The sequence below is a fragment of the Melospiza melodia genome, chromosome 20, assembly GCF_035770615.1.
Source record: "Melospiza melodia melodia isolate bMelMel2 chromosome 20, bMelMel2.pri, whole genome shotgun sequence".
Taxonomy (NCBI): domain Eukaryota; kingdom Metazoa; phylum Chordata; class Aves; order Passeriformes; family Passerellidae; genus Melospiza; species Melospiza melodia.
This window is the reverse complement of record NC_086213.1, coordinates 11,188,781-11,209,283: the sequence shown is the minus strand read 5'-3', so window position 1 is coordinate 11,209,283 and position 20,503 is coordinate 11,188,781. Positions and strand designations below refer to the sequence as shown.

General features: G+C 48.7%; 1 protein-coding gene across 1 annotated transcript; it reads left to right on the top strand.

Annotated features, from left to right (window-relative positions):
- Window positions 1-910: 910 nt before the first annotated feature.
- Window positions 911-20,181, top strand: MYO1H (myosin IH). The gene is made up of 32 exons (XM_063172924.1): window positions 911-1,075; window positions 2,108-2,266; window positions 3,010-3,125; window positions 3,447-3,645; window positions 4,061-4,141; window positions 4,552-4,731; window positions 5,059-5,157; window positions 5,759-5,872; window positions 6,165-6,236; window positions 6,914-7,033; window positions 7,325-7,392; window positions 7,733-7,838; window positions 8,350-8,430; window positions 8,710-8,801; window positions 10,107-10,201; window positions 10,407-10,453; window positions 10,637-10,717; window positions 10,909-11,014; window positions 11,651-11,768; window positions 12,033-12,146; window positions 12,474-12,550; window positions 13,029-13,097; window positions 13,660-13,744; window positions 14,221-14,380; window positions 14,749-14,832; window positions 15,258-15,351; window positions 15,853-15,908; window positions 16,371-16,506; window positions 17,265-17,326; window positions 17,775-17,872; window positions 19,195-19,294; window positions 19,952-20,181. The coding sequence occupies exons 1-32, from the start codon at window positions 926-928 to the stop codon at window positions 19,973-19,975; spliced, it is 3,243 nt and encodes a 1,080-aa protein (XP_063028994.1). The 5' UTR covers window positions 911-925; the 3' UTR covers window positions 19,976-20,181.
- The last annotated feature ends 322 nt before the right edge of the window (window positions 20,182-20,503 follow it).

Below are 20,503 nucleotides of genomic sequence, written 5' to 3'. Positions count from 1 at the left end.
TTATTATTATTATTATTATTATTAATAATAATAATAATAATAATAATTTTATTAGTTTTGTTATTTATTATTTATTTCTCTCTCCCCCTTCCATGTTCCTCCCTGAACTGCCTGTGGGGTGTCTCCAGGTGTTAGTTCAAGAAACAAAAATCATCCTTTATTTTGTCTTCCAAACCAATGGAGCCTGAGCTAAGGACAGGCACAACAAATAGATGAGAGTGGTCACGTGCAGGGGACAGGGGAAAAAGGATATTAATATTAAAAGGAAAAAGTAGGGAACTTTCTGACAAGAAAGAAAAGTGATCACAATCAGGTCATGTCTTGGCTAAGGAAAAATGAGGAATTCTGTATCCTGGAGCTGGGGACAGTCAGCAAAGCAAAAAATGGCATTTCTTTTGTGTGAAGTGAGTGCAGGTCTGATTTATTCATTTTTTATTTAAATAACCTGCTTTCAGGGGATCTTTCTGGAGTGTTGTGTTCTTGCTGCTGAGAATAAATCTCAAAACTCAGCTCATTCAGAGACAAATGCAAAGAACAGGCTGGATTATAATGAGAATTACCCTAAAATTCCTGTTTAAGAGCTGATTTTTCTGAGTTTGCCACAGTTATAAAGGATATTGTGTGGTCGTGTCCTTTGCTCTTCATTTTGTGCAAATCCACCGAGCCCCAATATCCACCAATGCCTGCAAGGCTCATCCCAAAATCCTCCCTCCAGAGTCAGGGTTTGCCAGAGCCCAGCAGGAACATTCAATTTGCTGCCTATTTCCACTTTGCAAAGCTTCTGCTTTGGAAAAATCAAATTTAAATTAAAAAATGGGGGGCAGAACCTGCACAAACAGAGCATCACCATCCTTTTAGTGCTTGGTGAAAAACCTCACCCACAACCACAAGGTCCCCTTGAGCAGTGGAGCAGCAAAATGGGACAATGTCCCCAAGGGCAGGAGGAGAACAGCAGAGGTGCTGGGCTGGTGAGCACAGCCTGGAGCTGCTCTGGCTGCTCTGCCACGTTCCTCCTTTCATTTTCCAAGCCTGGAACCCTCCAAGGGGAGCTCACTCCAAGGCAATTTCCTCCAAGGTAAGCTGCTCCAACTGTACTGAACTAATTTCTGTCCATTTATGCCTCAGGATGGGAATTTGTCTCTGAACTGGGTAATCCTGGTATGTGTAAAAGCAAAAGGAAAGTCTGAAAACCCAACTTTAGCACAATATTGCAATGGTATGTGTGATGTGGGCATAATTTGTCATACCATAATTTGTCATACCATAATGTGTATGAAATATATAGACAAAAATGTTTTTTTTTTTTTATTTGCTAGCATGAAATTAGCAGCTTGGTTTAAGTTAATAAATAAATAAATTAAATAAAAAGCACAGTTTATTTTTATAGCCTGAAAATCGAGCTTGACCCTCAGTGAGAATTTCCCAGATAAATCAAATTTCTATCATAAAGCATCAGAAATGGAGGGTGCAGGAGGATTTGGTAGTGTCAGGGACAGCCTTTTTTGCACCTCTCAGCCTTTGGAGAAGGATGGAGGATGCTGGATTCAGGGTTTATCGTCCCCAGGTCCCTCTCTGATGATTTTATCAGCAGTGGCCGTGCCTCTGGCTGGCGTGTGGGGACATCTGCTGCCAGCACTGAAAGCTGGCTTGGAGCTGCTGCTGGGAAGCACTGGGAATCACATTCTTGTGCAGAATGCTGCTGTGGGATTCATCTTTTTTGCCTACAAGTCGAACCCCTCGCAGCCTTTTCCAGGGAATCTCCATTTTCACGCCTAGATCTGTATAAAGGGAGAAAAACCTAAGGGTTTTTCTGGTGCCTTCCACTGTTTATTCCAACTTTATACCTGGAAAATTCTGTCTAGACTGAGTTATTGAGTGTTCAGATCCTGATTACGCGTCCAGGGATGGGTTTATCTCAGTTTTTATGGAAACTGGGATCTTCCTTCCTGCTCACAGCAGCGAGTCTGGACTGGGAAGAGCCTGGGTGGAATTGCCATCCTCGGACAAGCTGGAATAAGGATCTCTTGGAATTACCTGAGCAAGGCTGATTTTTGTCCCTGGGTAAGGGCCCTCTCTCCCCCTCCTGACCTTCATCTTCGTGTTGCAGAAGGAGGAGGTGGACGAGAACGGCGAGGAGATCATGGAGGGGGCTCTGATAGCCCGGGACAAGGTCGGGGTGCAGGATTTTGTCCTTCTGGATTCCCACACCAGCGAGGCTGCTTTCCTCAACAACCTTCGCAAGCGCTACCAGGAGAACCTCATCTATGTAAGTGCCCCTGAAGTGGCCATGTGTCTGCTGAGATGTCCCTGAGGTGGCCATGTGTCTGCTGAGATGTCCCTGAGGTGGCTTTGTTGGTCAGGTCCAGGAGGAAGAGCTGAGTATCCTGTGTGTACCTCACAAGGTGTTGGTAGTGCCCAGCAGAGTGATCACCTAGGAGTAATTTATCTATTTTAACTCATGAAAATAAATCTCAGCTTGCTCTGAGTTGCTTTGCAAAGCTTTAAAGGATGTGCAGTAAACAGGAAGGGAATGGAAAAGGGAACACTGTGATTGAAGGAAGGCAGGACAAGGCTTGTCTGGGAAGGGCTGAGGATTTTGTGTTAACTTTAGTAGGAAAAGGGTCCTGGAAGCACCAAGGGATCCCAAATCCTTGCATTTGAATTGTCAGGCTCTGAGCTTGCTCTCATGGTTCAGATTTACTCATAACCAAGGGGATTTTGGAAGAAGTTTGGGAAGAGTTCTGCTTGGTTGGTTTGGTTCTCCCATAACAAACTCTGTACCAGTTTTGACATTTATTTGTGGATAATGTCCTCACGTACTTGGCTCCTCCTCTGGGATTTTGGGATGGAGTAGGTTTCCCTTGTCTCCTCCTTTGGGATTTTGGGGTGGAGCAGCAGCTTTCCTTTGGCTCCTCTTTTGGGATTTTGGGGTGGAGCAGGTGTCCCTTGGCTCCTCCTTTGGGATTTTGGGGTGGAGCAGGTGTCCCACCGGGTTCTCTCTCCCTGCAGACCTACATTGGCTCTCTGCTCGTGTCTGTGAACCCCTACCAGGAGCTGGACCTTTACACAGTGTCTCAGATGCAGCTTTATCGGGGCGTGAACTTCTTTGAGCTGCCCCCACACCTGTGAGTGTTCCCCTGGCACCTCTGCGGGTGTTCCTGTTTTGGGATTTCCCTGTACTGCTCTCCTGCCACCACGGGAGGTGTCCACAGTCTCCAGGCCTGGTTTTTACTGTCAGGCCTTGAGTCAGGCTCAGGTTTTGAGCTCAGCTTTCACATTGGTATCCCTGCCCAGAACGAGATGATCCCTACCGTCTCCTCCAACCCATTTTGGGATTCCATGACCCTGTCCAACACTAAACCAGGAGTAAAAACTCTTGGAAACTCTTGCTGTTCCTCCTCCTGCGCCATTCCTAATGGATGTATCCCCTCCTGTGCCTGTCCCAGCTATGCCATAGCTGACAACGCCTACAGGGTGATGTGCAATGAGTTCAACAACCACTTCATCCTCATCTCTGGGGAGAGTGGGGCTGGCAAGACAGAGGCATCCAAGAAGATCCTGCAGTACTATGCAGTCACCTGTCCCACCACGGAGCAGCTCCAGACTGTCCGGGACCGGCTCCTGCTCTCCAACCCCGTCCTCGAGGTGGGAAACCAAAGGAAAGCCCAAAAATGCAGAGGGGTTGGAGTTGGTGGCATCACTGCATGAAGATTCCCTACAAATCTGCAGCTCTGAGCAAGAATTGCCAATATTGGCGCACCTCTGAAAGAATATTTGGGATTTAGTATCATTTAATGTTCGAAAAATTTGAATTTGGAGGTTTGATTTGAGAATGGCTGGAAGAAATATAAGAAAATAGAACTGCACTGTGCAGCAGTTCCTTGGGGATAGATAAGAAAAATCAGTAATTGGTTTAGCTGAATTCCACTTTAAAGCTATGGAAATGCATTAGTTTGTGTTTTTTTAATCTCACTAAATTCAGTGGGACTTGGCTGAAGCAGCAAGTCTTGGTTACTCCCAGTGAGGTGAGGAGTGACTTTCCCTCTCTGCTTGCCCCCAGGCTTTTGGGAATGCAAAAACCCTGCGCAACGACAACTCCAGCAGGTTTGGGAAGTACATGGACATCCAGTTTGATTTTAAGGTGAGCACAAACCCAGTGGAGCGCTGGGGAAAGGAGCTGTGTCTGAGAAACCTCCTGGATGCTGAGCAGGCAGCCCAGGATTTATTAATTCTTACCCTGCACATTTCTGACCCTGTTTTTGCAGGCCTTGCATTTTGCAGGTGAGGTCACTGGTTATCCATCCTGAAAACTTCCAGCCTTGCTGGCAATCCTCCACGGAAAGCTGATAGAGAGTTTTAAAGCTCAGGTTACTTTTACAGGACAGCAAATCCTTGTACTGTTGCTGGACACTCCTAAACACAAGGTGGCAGATAAATGACAGAAGAATTTGGTTTTTCCTGACCTCGTTCCTCATTCCTGGGAGTAAAGAAACAGCAATCACAGGGATTATTGGTATTTTTGGTGTTGATCTGCCTGCTTTGCTGTGCCAGGGAGCTCCAGTGGGAGGGCACATCCTCAGCTACCTGATTGAGAAATCCAGAGTTGTCCACCAAAACCACGGAGAGAGGAATTTCCATATTTTCTACCAGCTGCTGGAAGGGGGAGACAAGGAACTGCTCGGCTGGCTGGGGCTGGAGCGTAACCCCCAGAAATACGCGTACCTCATCCAGGTCAGTGGGAGCTGCAGCTCATCAGGAGTTGTAAGGATGGAAAAAGCAGCTTGGGCAGAAGGTGTTCTTACCCTAAAAATATGGGGTGGCTGGAAGATCAAGCTCTGCACAGCCTCACCCAATTTATGGTGATGTTCTCTTTGATTTATTTGGGGTTTCCAGTATAAACTGAAAGATTTGATCAAAGGAGCCATGCTCAGAATTAATAACAGTGAAAAAACTCACTGAGGGAACTGGCAATGAAAGCAGTGTGCCCAGAAGTATCTGTTTGCTGATAATAGAAGTTCTTTACCAATTAATTGTATTAATTCATCTTTTGCTGCCCAGGGTCGATGTGCCAAAGTGTTTTCTATCAATGACAAGAATGACTGGAAAATTGTCCGGAAAGCTTTTTCCATCATTGACTTCACTGAAAAAGATATGGAGGTACTGCTGGTGAAAGGGGGCTGAGCAAAGGGATTTCAGAGAGGAGGGCACTGCTCTTTTCCTGAAGTGATGGGAGCAGCTGTGGAGGGGGGTGAAAGGTGGAACAGGACAACTTTGGGTGGTCAGGACTGAAGGGGCTGACAAGAAACATGGAGACAGTCTTTGGAAAAGGGCCTGGAGTGACAGGACAAAGGGGAACGGCTTCCCACTGGCACACACTAGGTTTGGATCAGATATTGGGAAGAAATTGGGTCCCTGGCACAGGTTGCCCAGAGAAGCTATGGCTGCCCCATCCCTGGAAGTGTCCAAGAATGGATGAGGCTTGGAGCAACCTGGGATAGTGGAAGGTGTCCCTGCCCTGGCAGGGGTGGAACTAAATGATCTTTAAGTTCCTTTCCGCTCCAAACCACTCTGGGATTCCGTGATTCAGTGGGATTGAGGGAGTGGGTGGTGAAGAGCACGATGCCAGGGGTGGTACTGGATCCTCTGGTTCACCTCGTTCAGCCTGGCCAAAATCCTGTTAATTAATGATAGGAAATATCAGCACCACCCCACAGGGCTGTGATAAACCGTGTTCTAATGGAATATCTCCCATTATCAGCAGCTCTTTGGAATCGTTGCCAGTGTCCTGCACCTTGGGAACATCCAGTTTGAGGAGGACAGCAATGGCCACGCCATCATCCGCGATGGCTCCCAGATCAAGTGGATTTCCAAGGTGCCTCTGCCCAGACGGGCCCAGAACTCCCAGTGCTGGGAGGAAAACCTGAACCTTGCTGGGATTTTCTTATTGGTACCAAATATTTATCCCCAAAAGCACAAGGATAACTCTAAAAACACCCAGCTTTTGTTGTAGAGCACCTTGAGTTTTCTCCCTGAAATTTGCTGATTTCCTGTGGCTCCAAGATGGGGGTGGCTGGGGAGGGGGTGAGGGTTGTGCCTCACAGTGCTGCTTATTTAATCAGGGACCTGTGGCTGTGCTCTGAGTGCAGATATTTCTCTCCCTGCAGCTGCTGGGGGCTCACCTGTCCATCCTGCAGGAAGCTCTCACAAACAGGAAGATCGAAGCCAGATCCGAGGAGGTACCAGGCAGTTCTGTGTGGTCCCAGATTAATATGGGAGACCCCCAGCTGGGGGGTGGGTGAGGAGCCATTTCTGAGTGTAAACCAGATCCCTCTGGCTGTCCCTCTTCTCCTCCACATCCCTTTCTTCCAGCTTGAGATGTTAAACTAAAATATATTGGAGTTTTATTGCTGAACAAGGGAGGAGCTGTTAAAAAGCTGGAACAGAGACTTGTTTTTGAGCCAAACAATTTCCCCTTGCCTAGTCCACAGTGCTTCCTGGGAAACTGGGCTGCACAGAGAAAAATACTGGTAAAAACCACACTTTTAACATTTTATATTTTTATTTAAATAGTATAGAAGTAAAATGAGGTCAGAATATTTTCCCGCTTCATCTAAATTAATACTCACCAAAATGTAGTGCCCCAAACCTGCTGGGATACACCAGACTGAAGGAACACTGGTGGAAAATAAAGCTGTAGGGAAAATCAGGGAATTCCAGAGTGGTTTGGGTTAGAAAGGACCTTAAATGGTTCCATTCTAACCCCCTGCAGGAATTGCTGCAGTCCAGGGTGGCTGTGCTGTGCTGTAGGACAATGTGGCTGTTTCTCCAAGCCACAGATGTGACCTGGCTGTGCAGAGGTTTGCTCTGATCCCCCGTGGTGTTCATCCTCTCTGGGATATCTTTATATTTCCAGGTGCTCAGCCCACTGAATGTGGACCTGGCATTCTACGCCCGGGACGCCGTAGCAAAAGCAATTTATGGAAGGACTTTCACATGGCTGGTCAACAAAATCAATGGCTCTCTTGCCAACAAGGTTGGTTTCTTGTCTGGGGTCCTGAATGCTCCTAAAATGCCGAGCAGTTTCTCCAGAGAGGCCCCACAACCCTCATCACCAAATATCTGGGATGTTGGGTAATTGCTGCTGGGACATGTCCCAGCCCTGAGCTGGAAAACCCTTTAAATACTCCCTGTTTAGAAGTTTTAGCAGTTCATTACCTGCCTTAAAGTGGCTTCTCCACTGAGATTTCTCTGAAAGTTTGAAGCTCGGGTGAGAGCAGCCACCTGCAGGGAAGGAGCAATGGCAGAGCAGGGGTGTTTTTGGCAGGACTCCACTCAGAAAACAGTTATTGGCCTGCTGGATATTTATGGCTTTGAAGTGCTGGACACAAACAGGTAAGAGCTGGGATTTGGGGTGACCTGGGGGTTCAGGACATTCCTGCATGGATTTTTGAGAGTGCCCTCAGCCCAGTACAGGGCACTAAAACCTGGGTGCAGGATTTGCTGGACCCCAGGAAAAGATTTGCCTTGGGCTGTGGTGCAACAGTGTGGGAGCAAGGGGTGGGTTTGTTTGTGTGGGAATGGGGGGTTTGGTCTGTGGAAAAATGGGGAATTTGGCCCCTGTGGAAATGAGGGCTTGGTTTCTATATGGGAATGGGTGGTTTAGATCATGGAGGAAGAAGCAAAAGTGCCCCTGGATCACATCAAACCTGCTGCTCATTTAACCTCCCTGAAGTTTTGAGCAGTTCTGCATTAATTACTGCAATGAGAAGCTGCAGCAGCTGCTGATTGAGATGACCCTGAAGGCAGAGCAGGAGGAATATGAACTGGAAGGCATTGAGGTAAATTATATTTCCCCCTCCCTTTTCCCTTTGAACTGCCATTGCACTGAATGCTTTTGATCACCGGTGTGAAAGTCATCCTGCTTTTTTAGATTGCTATTGTTCCCATGGGAAGTGTAGGATTTACAGGGGTCTCTCTTTCTGCAGCCCTTTTGAAGTGCAATTTAGCCCAGATTTAATTGACATCATTTAAGGAAGAAGTAAGGCCTTCCCTAAAACTCAGATACTCAGCAGCGACAATGTCCCAGGAGAATGAGGGATTCCAGCAGTGTAAAACATGGGAAGATGGAGAGGATTTATGTAGAGAACAAGAGGATGGTGTGGGCTGCTTCAAGCAGGAGAACTCTGGAGTGGGATCATGGATCACTGTGCTGTCCCCTTTTCTCTCAGTGGATCCTAATTCTCACCACTCATTTCAGTGGGATCTGAGGCTGTATCTTATTTAAGTACCAAAGAACTTTAAAAATTGCAAAGAAAATTTAAAACTGCTCTTCGTTTTTCCCTTTTCCAGTGGGAACCAATCCCATATTTTAACAACAAAATCATCTGTGACTTGGTTGAGCAGAAGCACAAAGGAATAATCTCCATCCTGGTAAGAAGAGAGGCCTGTGCCTTGCTCTAATGGTTCTTAATCACATTTCCCCTTCTAATTATGGGATGGCTCTGTGTTATCCAGAACACAAACACAGATTCCTGTAACAAACACCCAGAGGATGAGGCAGAGGATCCGGTTTTGGGGGGAGTTAAAGGTGGGGGATGTTCTGCTTCCTCTGCAATGGAGCTTTGGGTTTGTGGGGCAAAGCTGTCCTAAATTTTGTTGAGGAGGGAATGTGAGCTCAGAGCAGCTCTGATCCAGTGCCTGCTGTTGCAGGATGAGGAGTGCTTACGGCCTGGGGAAGCGACTGATTTGAGCTTCTTGGAAAAGCTGGAAGAGAAAGTAGGAGACCATGCCCACTTCGTGACGTATGCATTTACCCTCTGTATCCTACCCCAGACCCTTCCCATCCCAAATCCGTGCCAGGGCTGGGGAGGGAACAATCTCTGCCTTGTCCCAGAGGGAACCAAAGAGCCCATCCAGTGTCTGATTTTTGGGAATATCCACTGGTGGATCCGGGGTGCTGGGAGGTGTGAGCAGGGCTCTGTCTCTTCACTGCTCTGATGCTGAGCTTTGAGTCTGTCGTTCCACACCAAAATTAGGGGATCTTAACCCAGGATTTTAGCCCAGGAAGGTTAAATGGCTTTGGCCATAGATGGCTTTGGTCCCCAGGCACTCCAGGAAAAGCTGTTGTGACAAGGAGCCAAATGCCTGAGGCTGAGGGGGGATATGTAAATATTTACACCCATCTTGTTCTGTGTGAGCTTGGAGCATGAAGAGGAGAGAAAATTCTCGTGCTCCTCTCCCCCGGATGAGTGGCATTTTGGTTCATACTCCATTTGGAGGGGTTTTGGATCCCGTTTTGGTGGCAGCTGAGCGCGTTGGCGCCGGGCTGTGCTGGCACTTCCCTGCAGGAGCTGCTGAAGGGCTGTGACAAGTCATCAATTGAGAGACACAGTGCTGAGCTGTCACTGTTCCTGCAGCTCTGAACCCCGCCACAGCCAAGTGGAAAATTTGTAGCCAACTTCCCTGTCACCACAATGTGCCTTAATGCTGTTCTGCCTGATTAAAAGCTTTAAATAGAAGTGCTGGAGCTGCTTCCACGGGATCTGCTCTTGGAAGGAGCTTTGATACACGAACGTGCTGTTGTGACACTCAGCTCTGCTGTTTGTGACTGCTTACAAAGCTGAAAATTCAGCTGTGAAGTTGCTCTTTTTTTTCTTGTTTAGTTCTTTTTTTTCCCCCTCAGGAATCCTTGCTTTCTGAAATATTACTGCTATTCTTGAACACTTGGATTTTTCCTTTGTATTTGGGTTCTTGCTCTAGGGCAAAAATGAAAAATCCTTTCCCCCCTGGGTTTGCTTTGGGGTTGAGGAAGCTGGTGGTTTTTTCCCCCACATAAGCACTAAAAATGTATTTAAATGGATGTTATGGGAAGAAATAGAAATGTTTTTGGAATGGGTGATCACTGCCAAATGGCCATGAGTAGATCCCAGGTATCCTGAGGAGTTTATGGGAGCTGCCAGCAGGGAGAGATGATGGTTTGCTCAAGGTAACTGCACAGTCAGACCCCATCAGTAGGATCAAACACCACATTTCCAGCTGTCCCCAGGCTGAGGGAATCTCTTTGCTGCTCTTTCTCCTGGTGTTCTGTTGGGTTTTCCCCCCGGCAGGCGCAAGCTGGCGGATCAGAAGACGCGGAAATCGATCGACTGGGTGGATTTCCGCCTCCTCCACTACGCTGGAGAGGTCACCTACTGTGCTGTGGGTGAGTGAAAGTGGCCAGGCTGGAGTTCCTGAGCTCTTAAAATGCTGTGGATGATGGTGACTTGATGGGCAGAGGAATTACAAAATCCCTGCCCTCTGCAGGCACTGACCTGCAAGTCTTAAATGTGGCTGCAGTGAGAATTTTGAGGATGTGAATGTTCCTGTTTTCTTTTTTTATTTTCTTTTAATTCAATTTTTTTTTTCAGGATTTCTGGAGAAGAATAATGATCTGCTGTACAGAAACCTGAAGGAGGTAAGCACAAAAGGAGATGCTGCTCTTTTACATCACCTGCTTGGTGCAGAAGATTTATTTATTCTTTGTAGCAAACAAAAACATCCTTTTCTCTTTAGCACTGATCTTTAGGTAACTGTGCATGTTCTCAGGAGGAGAAGAAGGACTGCTCAATAGGACAACTTTTATCTCCTCCTGTTTTAGGTGCTGTGCAACTCCAAGAACAGTATCATCAGGGAGTGTTTCCTCCTGTCAGAGCTGGACAACAGGAGGAGACCAGAGACTGTGAGTTCTGTCTTTAGTCTTAATTCTGAATATCAACCCAGCTCCCCAGGCCTTGGTTTAATCCCTGATCCCAAAAACTCCAGGCTGCCATCAGCTTTTGCTTCCAGGTTTGAGCTGGATGCAGGGAGTCCATTTCCCTTCCTGCAGGGAGGAGTTCCAGAGCTCAGGAAGTCCTTTTGATGCTGTCCTAGGTTGCAACCCAGTTCAAGAACAGCCTGACGAGTCTGATTGAGATCCTGATGTCCAAGGAGCCCTCGTACATCCGCTGCATCAAACCCAATGAGAACAAGGAGCCTGGTGAGGCTGGGCCTGGAGGCTCTGCTGAGTCCAAGGAGTGGGCAGAGAGATTTCTTTGGAGCAGGGTGCAGTGTGTGTATGTTGTGGAGATGTGTGGGAACCCAGGAAATTCCTCTGGCTGCCCTGGAGGGCTCGAGACCCTGTCAGGGGGCTCAGAGACCTTGGCACAGAGCTCACAACCCCTGTGCCTTTGATTTAGCCCTTGGGAAAAACAACTACCAACCTTTACATGGAGGATTACAAGCCACGACAGTTTAAGTAGAATGATAGTGAATTTATCATGGGGTGAAAAAGTAGATTTTCGGGTTTTTAGAATGGGGGTTCAGGACGAAAGATTGAGGGATCTGGGTGTGTCCAGCCTTTCTCATTCTTCTTCTTCTGGGCCTCCATCTTCTGCTGTGATGGTGGTATTTTTGGATTGGTTAAGAGCAGAAGATCACTGTCTAACATAGGTGATAGGCATTGGAAAGTAAATATCATGGTTAAACACCAGCTTAAACACTGTTTAAGCAGGCAGCGAATTTGTCCCCTTGGGTAATTGGGGATTTGGTTCCTTCCTGATTTCCCCCAACACACGGGGATGTGGGTGAGCTCCCCCAGGCAGAACTGACCAGTGGAGCTGTGCTCTTGCTGCAGGGAAGTTTGATGATTTCCTGATCCGACACCAGGTGAAGTACCTGGGGCTGATGGAGCACCTGCGGGTGAGGCGCGCCGGCTTCGCCTACCGCCGCAAGTACGAGCTCTTCCTGCAAAGGTGAGGGAGCTGCCTCCCCTCTGGCCCGCTAATCCTGCCCTCCTGAGGGCTGCAGAGCAAGCAAAACTCCTGTCCTAGTAGTGAGAGTGGTCAGCAGAACCCCTTCTGCTTCAAAAATACCCTTTGCCTATTGTTATCTGCATTTTTTTTATCTGCGTTGGCATCTCCTGCCTTGAGTGAAGCAGAGGGAATTTCAGGGGTAACTTCAGAAAGGATTTCTTCAAACTTCAGGTTGTTTGCATTGATGTCCTGCTGATGTTTCAGGTACAAAAGTCTCTGCCCAGCTACCTGGCCACACTGGCATGGGCCAGCAGCAGAGGGTGTGGAGAGACTCATCAAACACATTGGTTACAAGCCTGAGGAGTACAAATTAGGAAGGTAAGTTCCTTGTTCTGGCTGCTCAGTGTTTGCTGCCCTGGATCCTCTGTCCTGTCTGTGACAGGAGCAAGATGCACAAATTTCCTCATTATTTTTACCTGTTTCCATGGTAAAAACAATTTTTTAAAAAAATAAACCTGTTTCCATGGTTTACCTGTTTCCAACCTAATTTCTTCCATTTCTGTGTTAGGGCTCCAGCTTCTCCTGCTTCCCTGGGCAGCCCAATGCAGCTCAGGCTTGGGTGGCATTACAGCTGTTTGGGGGTCTCTGAGCCTGCCCAGGAAGGATGGCTCACCATGGATAACCTGCTCCTGGTCTCTTTTTCAGAACCAAAATATTCATCCGTTTCCCAAAGACCCTGTTTGCCACAGAAGATGCCTTTGAGTACAGAAAGCACCTGCTGAGTAAGGTTCCAGTTCCCTTGGTCTGGGACCTTCCTGCCTCTGGCTTGGGTGGGACCTGGGATGGTGGAAGGTGTCCCAGCCCATGCCAGGGGGTGGAATGGGATGGGCTCCAAGGTCTCTCCCAACCCTGGTCTGCACAGCTCTCAGAATTCATGGAAAACTCAATAAAGTTGCTCCAGGCTGGGGGGAAATCTCTTGAATTGTGGGTTTGTGCCTCCTTTGGAGCTCCTCAGTCCTATGAGTACCCCCCTGTCCATGCCAGATGCACCAAGAGCCTTTCCCTTGGGGTTGGGGTCTCTTCTGTCTCATCCTGGGGGTTCCTTGAGAAGCAGAACTGAAGGGCATGGTGCCTACAGGGCATGGTGCCCACAGGGGCAGCTTCTGGTGCCCTCTGTCCTCTGTGCCATGGAGGGCAGGAGCTCAGCTCCTCACCTCCCTGGCCCTGCAGGTGCCACTGATGTCTTTGCTTTCTTTCCAGTTTCAAGGCTCCAGGCCAAATACAAAGGATTCCTTGGGAAAAGAGCCTACCAGAAGAAGAGGAAAGCAGGTACAGGCTCTGCCATGGGGGATTCTCTTAGGGCTGGGGGCTTTCCTCAGGGCCTGGAGCCCTGTGAGGTCCCAAATCCTTGGGGCTGTGGCAGCACTTGGGGTTGTTGGGGTCACAGGAGGTGGCAACTGCACCCAGAGCATTCCCAGAGTTTTTCCAGAGGTTCCTTGAGTTCTGTTTGGATCCTCACACCATGAGCTGCTCTTGGCTCAGCTGTGGGAGCAGCAGCAGCAGCTTCTGTCACACACTGGGGACATTCTGGGGTACCTGGGGGTCGATCCTCAGCTGCTGGGGTGAAAACCCCTCTTATCACAGCAGGCTGATGTGAAGTTCAGGCTCAAAGCAGCTTTCTGGGCTGTGGGCAGGGACAGCAGGAGGCAGAGCAGGGACAAGGCCTGGCCTTGATGCTCAGCCCCACAGCACAGGTGGAACTTGATCCACCACGGAGAACAAAACATTCCAAACCTGCTGCTCCCATCAGCTGCTTTTAGAGCTGCAGAATAACCAGTTTTAGCTCCTGCTGGGTGAATGGCCAAAGCCCAGGAATGATTCCCTCTTGCAGCAATCAAGCTGGAGGCCTGCTGGAGAGGAGCCCTGGCACGGAGGGCAGCCAAGAAGAGGACGTGGGCAGTGCAGACCATCAGGAAGTAATTGTCCCAACCATATTGCCCAGCCACAGAACCCCACAATGGTTTGGGTTGGAAGGGACCTCAAAGCCCATCCAGTTCCCCCTCCTGCCTAGGGGACACCTCCCACTGTCCCACATTGCTCCAAGCCCTGTCCAACCTGGCCTGGGGCACTTCCAGGGATCCAGGGGCAGCCACAGCTTCTCTGGGCACCTGTGCCAGGGCCTCACCACCCTCACAGGGGAGGATTTTATCCTAATTTTTCTCATGCCCCTCCATTCTCTTCATCCTCCCTCTCCACTCCCCTAAACCCAGCTCCTGAGCTGATTCCTTCAGAACTCCACAGCGCTGTGGTTTGGCCAACAGAACTAAATATTGTTAATATTTAGAATATTCTAAAGCTTGAGATTTCCATGGCTGACCCTCAGTGTTAACACCAGTGATCCTTAGCCTGTCCCTCCCCTCATTTCCATGGATTTCTGGGGTATTTTCTGTAGGTTCATAAATGGCTTCATCAATCGGAAGAAGCCCCTCTGTGAGGAGAACAGGGACTTTGTGAGGCTTTCACAGTACCTCTACCTGATGAAGCTCCGAGACCACCTCCCAAAAAATGTCTTGGACAAGAGCTGGCTCCGGCCTCCCTCCATCCTGGAAGAGGTGAGGGGTTCTGGAGGCTTTGGGAGAGGTGGAGGTGGCCCCTGTTTGGTGGCCATGTGTGTGCACATTCCAGGTGGGAGAAGATGATCTGCTGCTGGCTCATCCTCTGTCCAGAGCCTTTGGAAAACCCCAAGATCTGCTGTATTTGGGTGGGAATGGGTGGAATAGCACAGTGGTCTTTGCAAGAGAAATTACGAAGTTCCCTGCTGGTTTAAGCAATAAAAAGGGAAAATGCATGGACAGAAGAGTGAACTCACGAGCTCTAATAAAGACAAAATTAATCCCGTGGGGTTCTAGGCTTGTGGCACAGACAGAGCTGTTTGTACAACTGCTCTACTTTATTTTTTCCTGATTTTTTTTTTATGCAGACATCTGAGATGCTCCAGAAACTCTGCGTGAGGAACCTGGTGAGGAAATACTGCCGAGGGCTCACTGCTGAGAGGAAAGTGCAGGTAACAACCCCAGGAATGAAAATGTGGCAGTTCAAACAGCTGTGACCCCCGAGGATCACCTGGGACACAGGCAGCACCTTCTGATCCTGCTGCTCCAATCAGTCCTTCAGGGATAAGAGCAAACTTCTCATCATAGGACAGCAAGCTCCTGGAGCCAGGTGTTCCTCATGATGGAGAGAGCAGAGAGGTGGAGGTTAATTTATGGCATGAAATCTGCTCTCCATATAATTGGAAAAGATCCATAAATACCAAAAATCTGTAGGATTTTCCCAGAATAACCCAAAGCTGCCAGGAGAGAAGCATCACAATTCCAAGATTCCATGTGTAAGCAGCAGGATGCTGTGGAGTGGCAGCGTTTGCATTGTCCCTGCTGGTGTTCCCTGTGGTGGAATTCTGAGGGTCAAGGCTGTTCCTTCTCCCACCAGCTGCAGCAGAAGGTGGTGACCAGCGCTGTTTTCTGTGGGAAGAAGGAGGGGTACCTGGAGAGCCTCAGCCAGCCCTTCCTGGAGACCCGCCTGAGTGAGTGCAGCAAACCCCTGCGGGCCTCAGCCACGTCCTCCTGGCTCTGTGAATTCCTGCCTGGCCAAACAGACTCATTTTCCAAGAGAAATTCCCTCCTGGCAGAGGCAGCATCACCTGCCAGTGGAGTTCCTCCCTGTCACATCCAGCGACATGGCACCACTGCTGGGTTATTCTCAAACTGGGATTCATAAACCTGAGCAGAATTCCCTGGGGGCTGGGATGGATGGATCAGGGTCTGAACCAACAGCAGACCCAAAACCAGGCAGAAACTCCCAGTGTGAATTTACTTGTCAGGCAGGAAAAGTCACCAAAATGGCTCTGGGAGCAGCTGGAGGCGACCACCCTCAGTTTGGAAGGGAATATTCCAAGGGGAAAAAGCCAGTTGGGATGAGGACAGCTGAAGCAGCTCTCTGGAGTTTGCTGGGAGGTGGGGTGTGTCTGTCTGGGGCTGTGGCTCTGGCACTCACACCCAGTTTCTCCTTCTGTTTTGCTCCTCAGAAGAGAGTGACCTAAACCCCAAAGTGCTGCAGCTCATTCGTGGGGAGAACATCAAGGTAAGGCAAGGACAGAACTCTTGGAATTATATTCACTGGAATCCTGGAGCTGGTTGCTTACACAGGGACTGATAAAGAGCAGCATTTCCTTGAAGAAATGCTCCATGAAGAGCTACCATTTCCTTGCTTTTAAATTTGAGACAGGTCTCAAAATAATTGAAATAATTGAAAACCTAATTAAGAGTTATTTAAGTTTAATTTTAATGAAAGCTTAAAAAACATTCCTAGCCCTGTCCAGGAGCAGAGCTGGAGTGTCCCATGGTTATGGCATAGAGGGCACAGGGACCCCATCATTCCCAGGATTTGGCCTCCTGGATTTCCCAGTGTAGGGAATCCAGATCCCTGTGAGCTGAGACCTTGCTGACCTGCTCCTTGCTGAGCTGCTTCCAGCCAGGAGAATCCAAGCCCCTGGATCAGGAGCTTGCAGGGGTGGAGATGCTGATTCCAGCTCGTTGTTCTCAGTACGTGACGCCCGTGGTGAAATACGACAGGAACGGGTTCAAGGCGCGCGAGCGGCTCCTGGTGCTCACCCAGAGCTCGGCCTACGTGGTGGAGATGGCCAAGATCAAACAGAAAATCGAGTATTCCACCCTGAAAGGTACCTCTGGGAGTCACTGTTCCAAGGCTGGGTGGAATTAGGAGCAACCTGGACTAATAGGACAGGTGGAATGGGATGATCCTAAATGTTCTTCCAGCCCAAATCATTCCGTGATGGTTCTGTGGGTTGTTGTGGGGATTGCTGTCCTGCCAGGCGTCCTTTAGGAAGGATGGCATTCTGAAACTTTGTCTTGCAAAGATGTTGGAATGATCTGTCCCTCTTTTCCTGGGGGTTGGACAAAGTTTTGAAGGATGATTTTATGAGTAAGAGTTCCTTGAAATGTTTAAACACAGGAGGACATCACTTTCTGCTGACAGGGAGACAAAATAACCCAAACTTTTCCTACTCTGTTTGTGGCTATTTTTTAATCCTGGCACTGGTGGAACTACAGTTCAGGGGTAGAATGGATCCTTCCCCCTCTTCTGTTACCAAAATCCAAGGCACCAGGGAAAGGTTTGGGGCAAACAGCTCATGCAGGGGTTTAAATCACCACTGTTGGAATTGTGCTATGGACAATGGGTGACATAAAGGGACCTGCAGAAGATATTTTGAAAATTCTGATTAATCAATCAAAGCAGGAGCTTTTTGTGTTTTGCTTTAAGAATGGGAATATTCACTCTTAAGGAAGGACAGAACCCTCCTTCAGGAATGTGATTTCCCCTGTAACCACAGGGGAGTTATTTCTCCTGGGGGAAGGAGATGAGGGCGGTGTGGAGCTGGGTTTGGTGTTTCCCTCTAATTTTGGGCTTCTTTTGAAGGGATCTCCACCAGTAACCTGAGTGATGGGATCGTGGTCATTCATGTTCCCGAGGACAAGAAGGTAGGAAATGGGGATGGTGGTTCAAGTGAGGGGCTGATGCCTCCAATACTGTCCTATAAACTCCTGGAATGACACAATTCCTGGTGTTTATTCAGTGTGTAATCAGCCAGGCCTTTACATCCTTGCTGTCTCAACATGAAAACTTTCACTTGGAGTCCCAACCTGCCAGGGAGTGGTGGAGAATGAGAAGATCCCCCCTGAGCCTCCTTTTCTCCAGGCTGAGCCCCCCCAGTTCCCTCAGCCCTTCCTGGTGTGGCTGATTCTCCATCCCCTTCTCTGGACACATTTCTGCCTTTTTTTAGACCAAAAAAATCCTAAATAATCCCTGGAGTGGGTGTTTGAGTTGGTCACTTCTGCCTGGTAGTCATCCCAAAGGAGTTTCTCTGCACCATCAGGTGCTGGGGTGATGCCAGGTGACTTTATCCCTCTTTTTTTTTTTTGTTTCCAGGGAGATGTGATCCTGCAGTGTGAGCACCTCTTTGAGACAGTGACCAAGCTCTGCATATTGGCCAACAAGCAAAGCGTGGTTAAAGTGGTGAAGGGAAGGTAAGGAAGGCAGGAAGGTGGGTGGGTAGCACCGGGCAGGTTCAATTTTATGGGAATAAAATATTTTTATTCAATTTTTAGGCCTGGACTAGGTCAAGACTGTTGAATCACCCCAGCAGACAGTGCCCAAAGCTGGGCAGGTCTGGGGCAGCAGCATCTCTGTTTTTGTGACTTCCAGAGGCACAGGGAGATGAAATGGGATGCACTGAGAGAAAATGTATTAAAAATCATTCCAATGAGTCCTTGCACCGTGCTAGGGATGCTGCTCTGCTCTGACAGCTGCCCATGCCCCACCTGCCTAAACCCAACCTATTTCTAGGTGATTTTATTTTAAACCCACTTTTTTTTTTTTTTAGTTTTCTGATGTGACCTGGGCGTGAGGTCGTGGCTTTAGTGGTTCCACAGGGGATCCCATTAGCCTCAGGAAAGCCAGCTGGGAAGCTGTGGGTCACATCAGGACAAATCTTTCCTCTCCCACAAGGACAGAGGAGGCCCAAAATGTGATTCCTCCTCCCAGTGGCAGCCCCGAGCTCCTGGCAGGTGGATGCAGCCCATGTCTCCAGCCTCTCTGGGAATTGGAGCTGGCAGGTGAAACCTGCACTTCTGCTCCAGCTTTTCAGCCTGGCCTTTGCATTTCAGCTCTAATTAGATTTGGTGTGCTCAGTGCTTTCCTCCAGGTCAGATCTGCTTAGCTTCCAGTGCTTAATTGCACCAAGAACACTCAAAAGCCTGAGCTGGGCAGCCTTGTTGCATTCATCAACCCCTTGGGCTCGCTGGGATAATGCAATTGTTTAGGAAATTCACCTAAGCTGGAGGCTCTGATCTGCTCCTCTAACGAGATTTGCCCAGGGAACAGAAATAAAGGGGGTTTGGAGTAAAGCCTCTTGTGGGGAGAGCTCTCCAGGGGCTGTGGTGGTGCTCACAGGGGTCCCAGGATGAGGGAAGAGATGAGAATCTTGCCTCCATGTTTCAGAAGGCTGATTTATTATTTTATTATATACATTATATTAAAATGATATATTAAAACTATACTAAAATAATAGAGAAAGGATTTCATCAGAAGGCTAGCAAAGCAATAGAAAAGGAATGGAATGATAATAAAATCTTATGACTGATCAGACGGTCTGAGACAGCTGACTGTGATTGGCCATTAATTAAAAACAACCACATGAGACCAATCACAGATTCACCTGTTGCATTTCACAGCAGCAGATAATTATTATTTACATTTCGTTTCTGAGGCCTCTCAGGAGAAAAAAAAATCCTAAGGAAAGGATTTTTCATTAAACATGTTTGTGACAAGGGCCCTCCTGTGCTTCCAGCCTCCGGTTCCGCGTGGGCTCCGGCAAGGAGGGGACCATGGTGTTCACCGTGGGGCCAGAGCCTCAGGTCTTCAAGGACAAAACTGGACAGCTGACAGTGGTAAGGACTCAGCTGGGCCCAGGGAGGCACCTGGTGCTTCCTCCTTTGGATCTGCACCTGCAGAGAGCACAGCCCCTCCTTCCTGGGCGTGCAGGAGGGACTGAGACCCCTCCCAAAGCAGGAGGTGACCACCCCGTCAGTGTCACCTGCAGGAGGTGATCCAAGACAGGGCTGGGAGCTGCAGCTCCAGGGATTGTGCAGGAATTGGCCCTGGGGAGGTGACCACCCCGTCAGTGTCACCTGCAGGAGGTGATCCATGACAGGGCTGGGAGCTGCAGCTCCAGGAATCGTGCAGGAATTGGCCCAGGGATGGGGACAGCAAGGCTGGTTCCTGGTGTGGGCACTCAGAGAATTTAGTCTGACCCAAACTCAATGTGCACCAGCAAAATGAGGCCTCGTGGGGTGTTTTCCACCTCCCTCAACCCAGTTATGCCTGAAATGGGTTGGGAGATGGAGGGAAGGCACTTCTTGTCACCCAAGCAGGTCCTCTGAGGAGCTGACAGCTCCAAGGGAGAATTCCAAGTGGAATTCTCCATCCTGCAGATGAAAGGAATTGCCTTTATGTACCACTGGGCAAATGGAAACTCCACCACCACCTCTCTTCCCAGGCACCTTGAGAATTCCTGATTTAATGGCTCCTTCCTCTTCTCCTCCCAGGTGTCAACCCCAAAAAGGTCTTGATGAGAACCAGTTCCTGTTCCCTTGGCTGGGGACAGAAAGGAGCCTGCAGGATGAGACCAGCCCTCACATCTCCCCTGGAATCTCTGATGCCACAGGGCTGCTGTGATTTGAGAGTTTGTTTGCATCTTTTAGGCTCTTTTTTTTATAGCTTAAAACTATTCAAGTATAGATAAATAAAATCCCTGATGTTGCTGTAACGTTCCCAGCAGGAGACGCTCGTTACATGGTCACAGGGACATTTATCCCCAAAGTTCCAAGGCAAAATCTCCATCTCTGAGAGGTCAGGAAGGATTAGGACAGAAGCCAAAAGGCTTTTCTAGCTGTGCTTTGACTCACTACTCAGGAGCACTGCAGGAAATGCAGAGCAGTATTAACCCAGGTCTAAAACCAACTTTTCTCAAGGCAGAGAGAATCCCAACAGCTGGGCCTCTCCCACAAGGAGGGCTGGGAGGTCAAACTGACATTAATGAGGATGGAGATCTGATATTTCATCCCAAAACTTCCTCCAGCCACACAGCCCATGAGGAT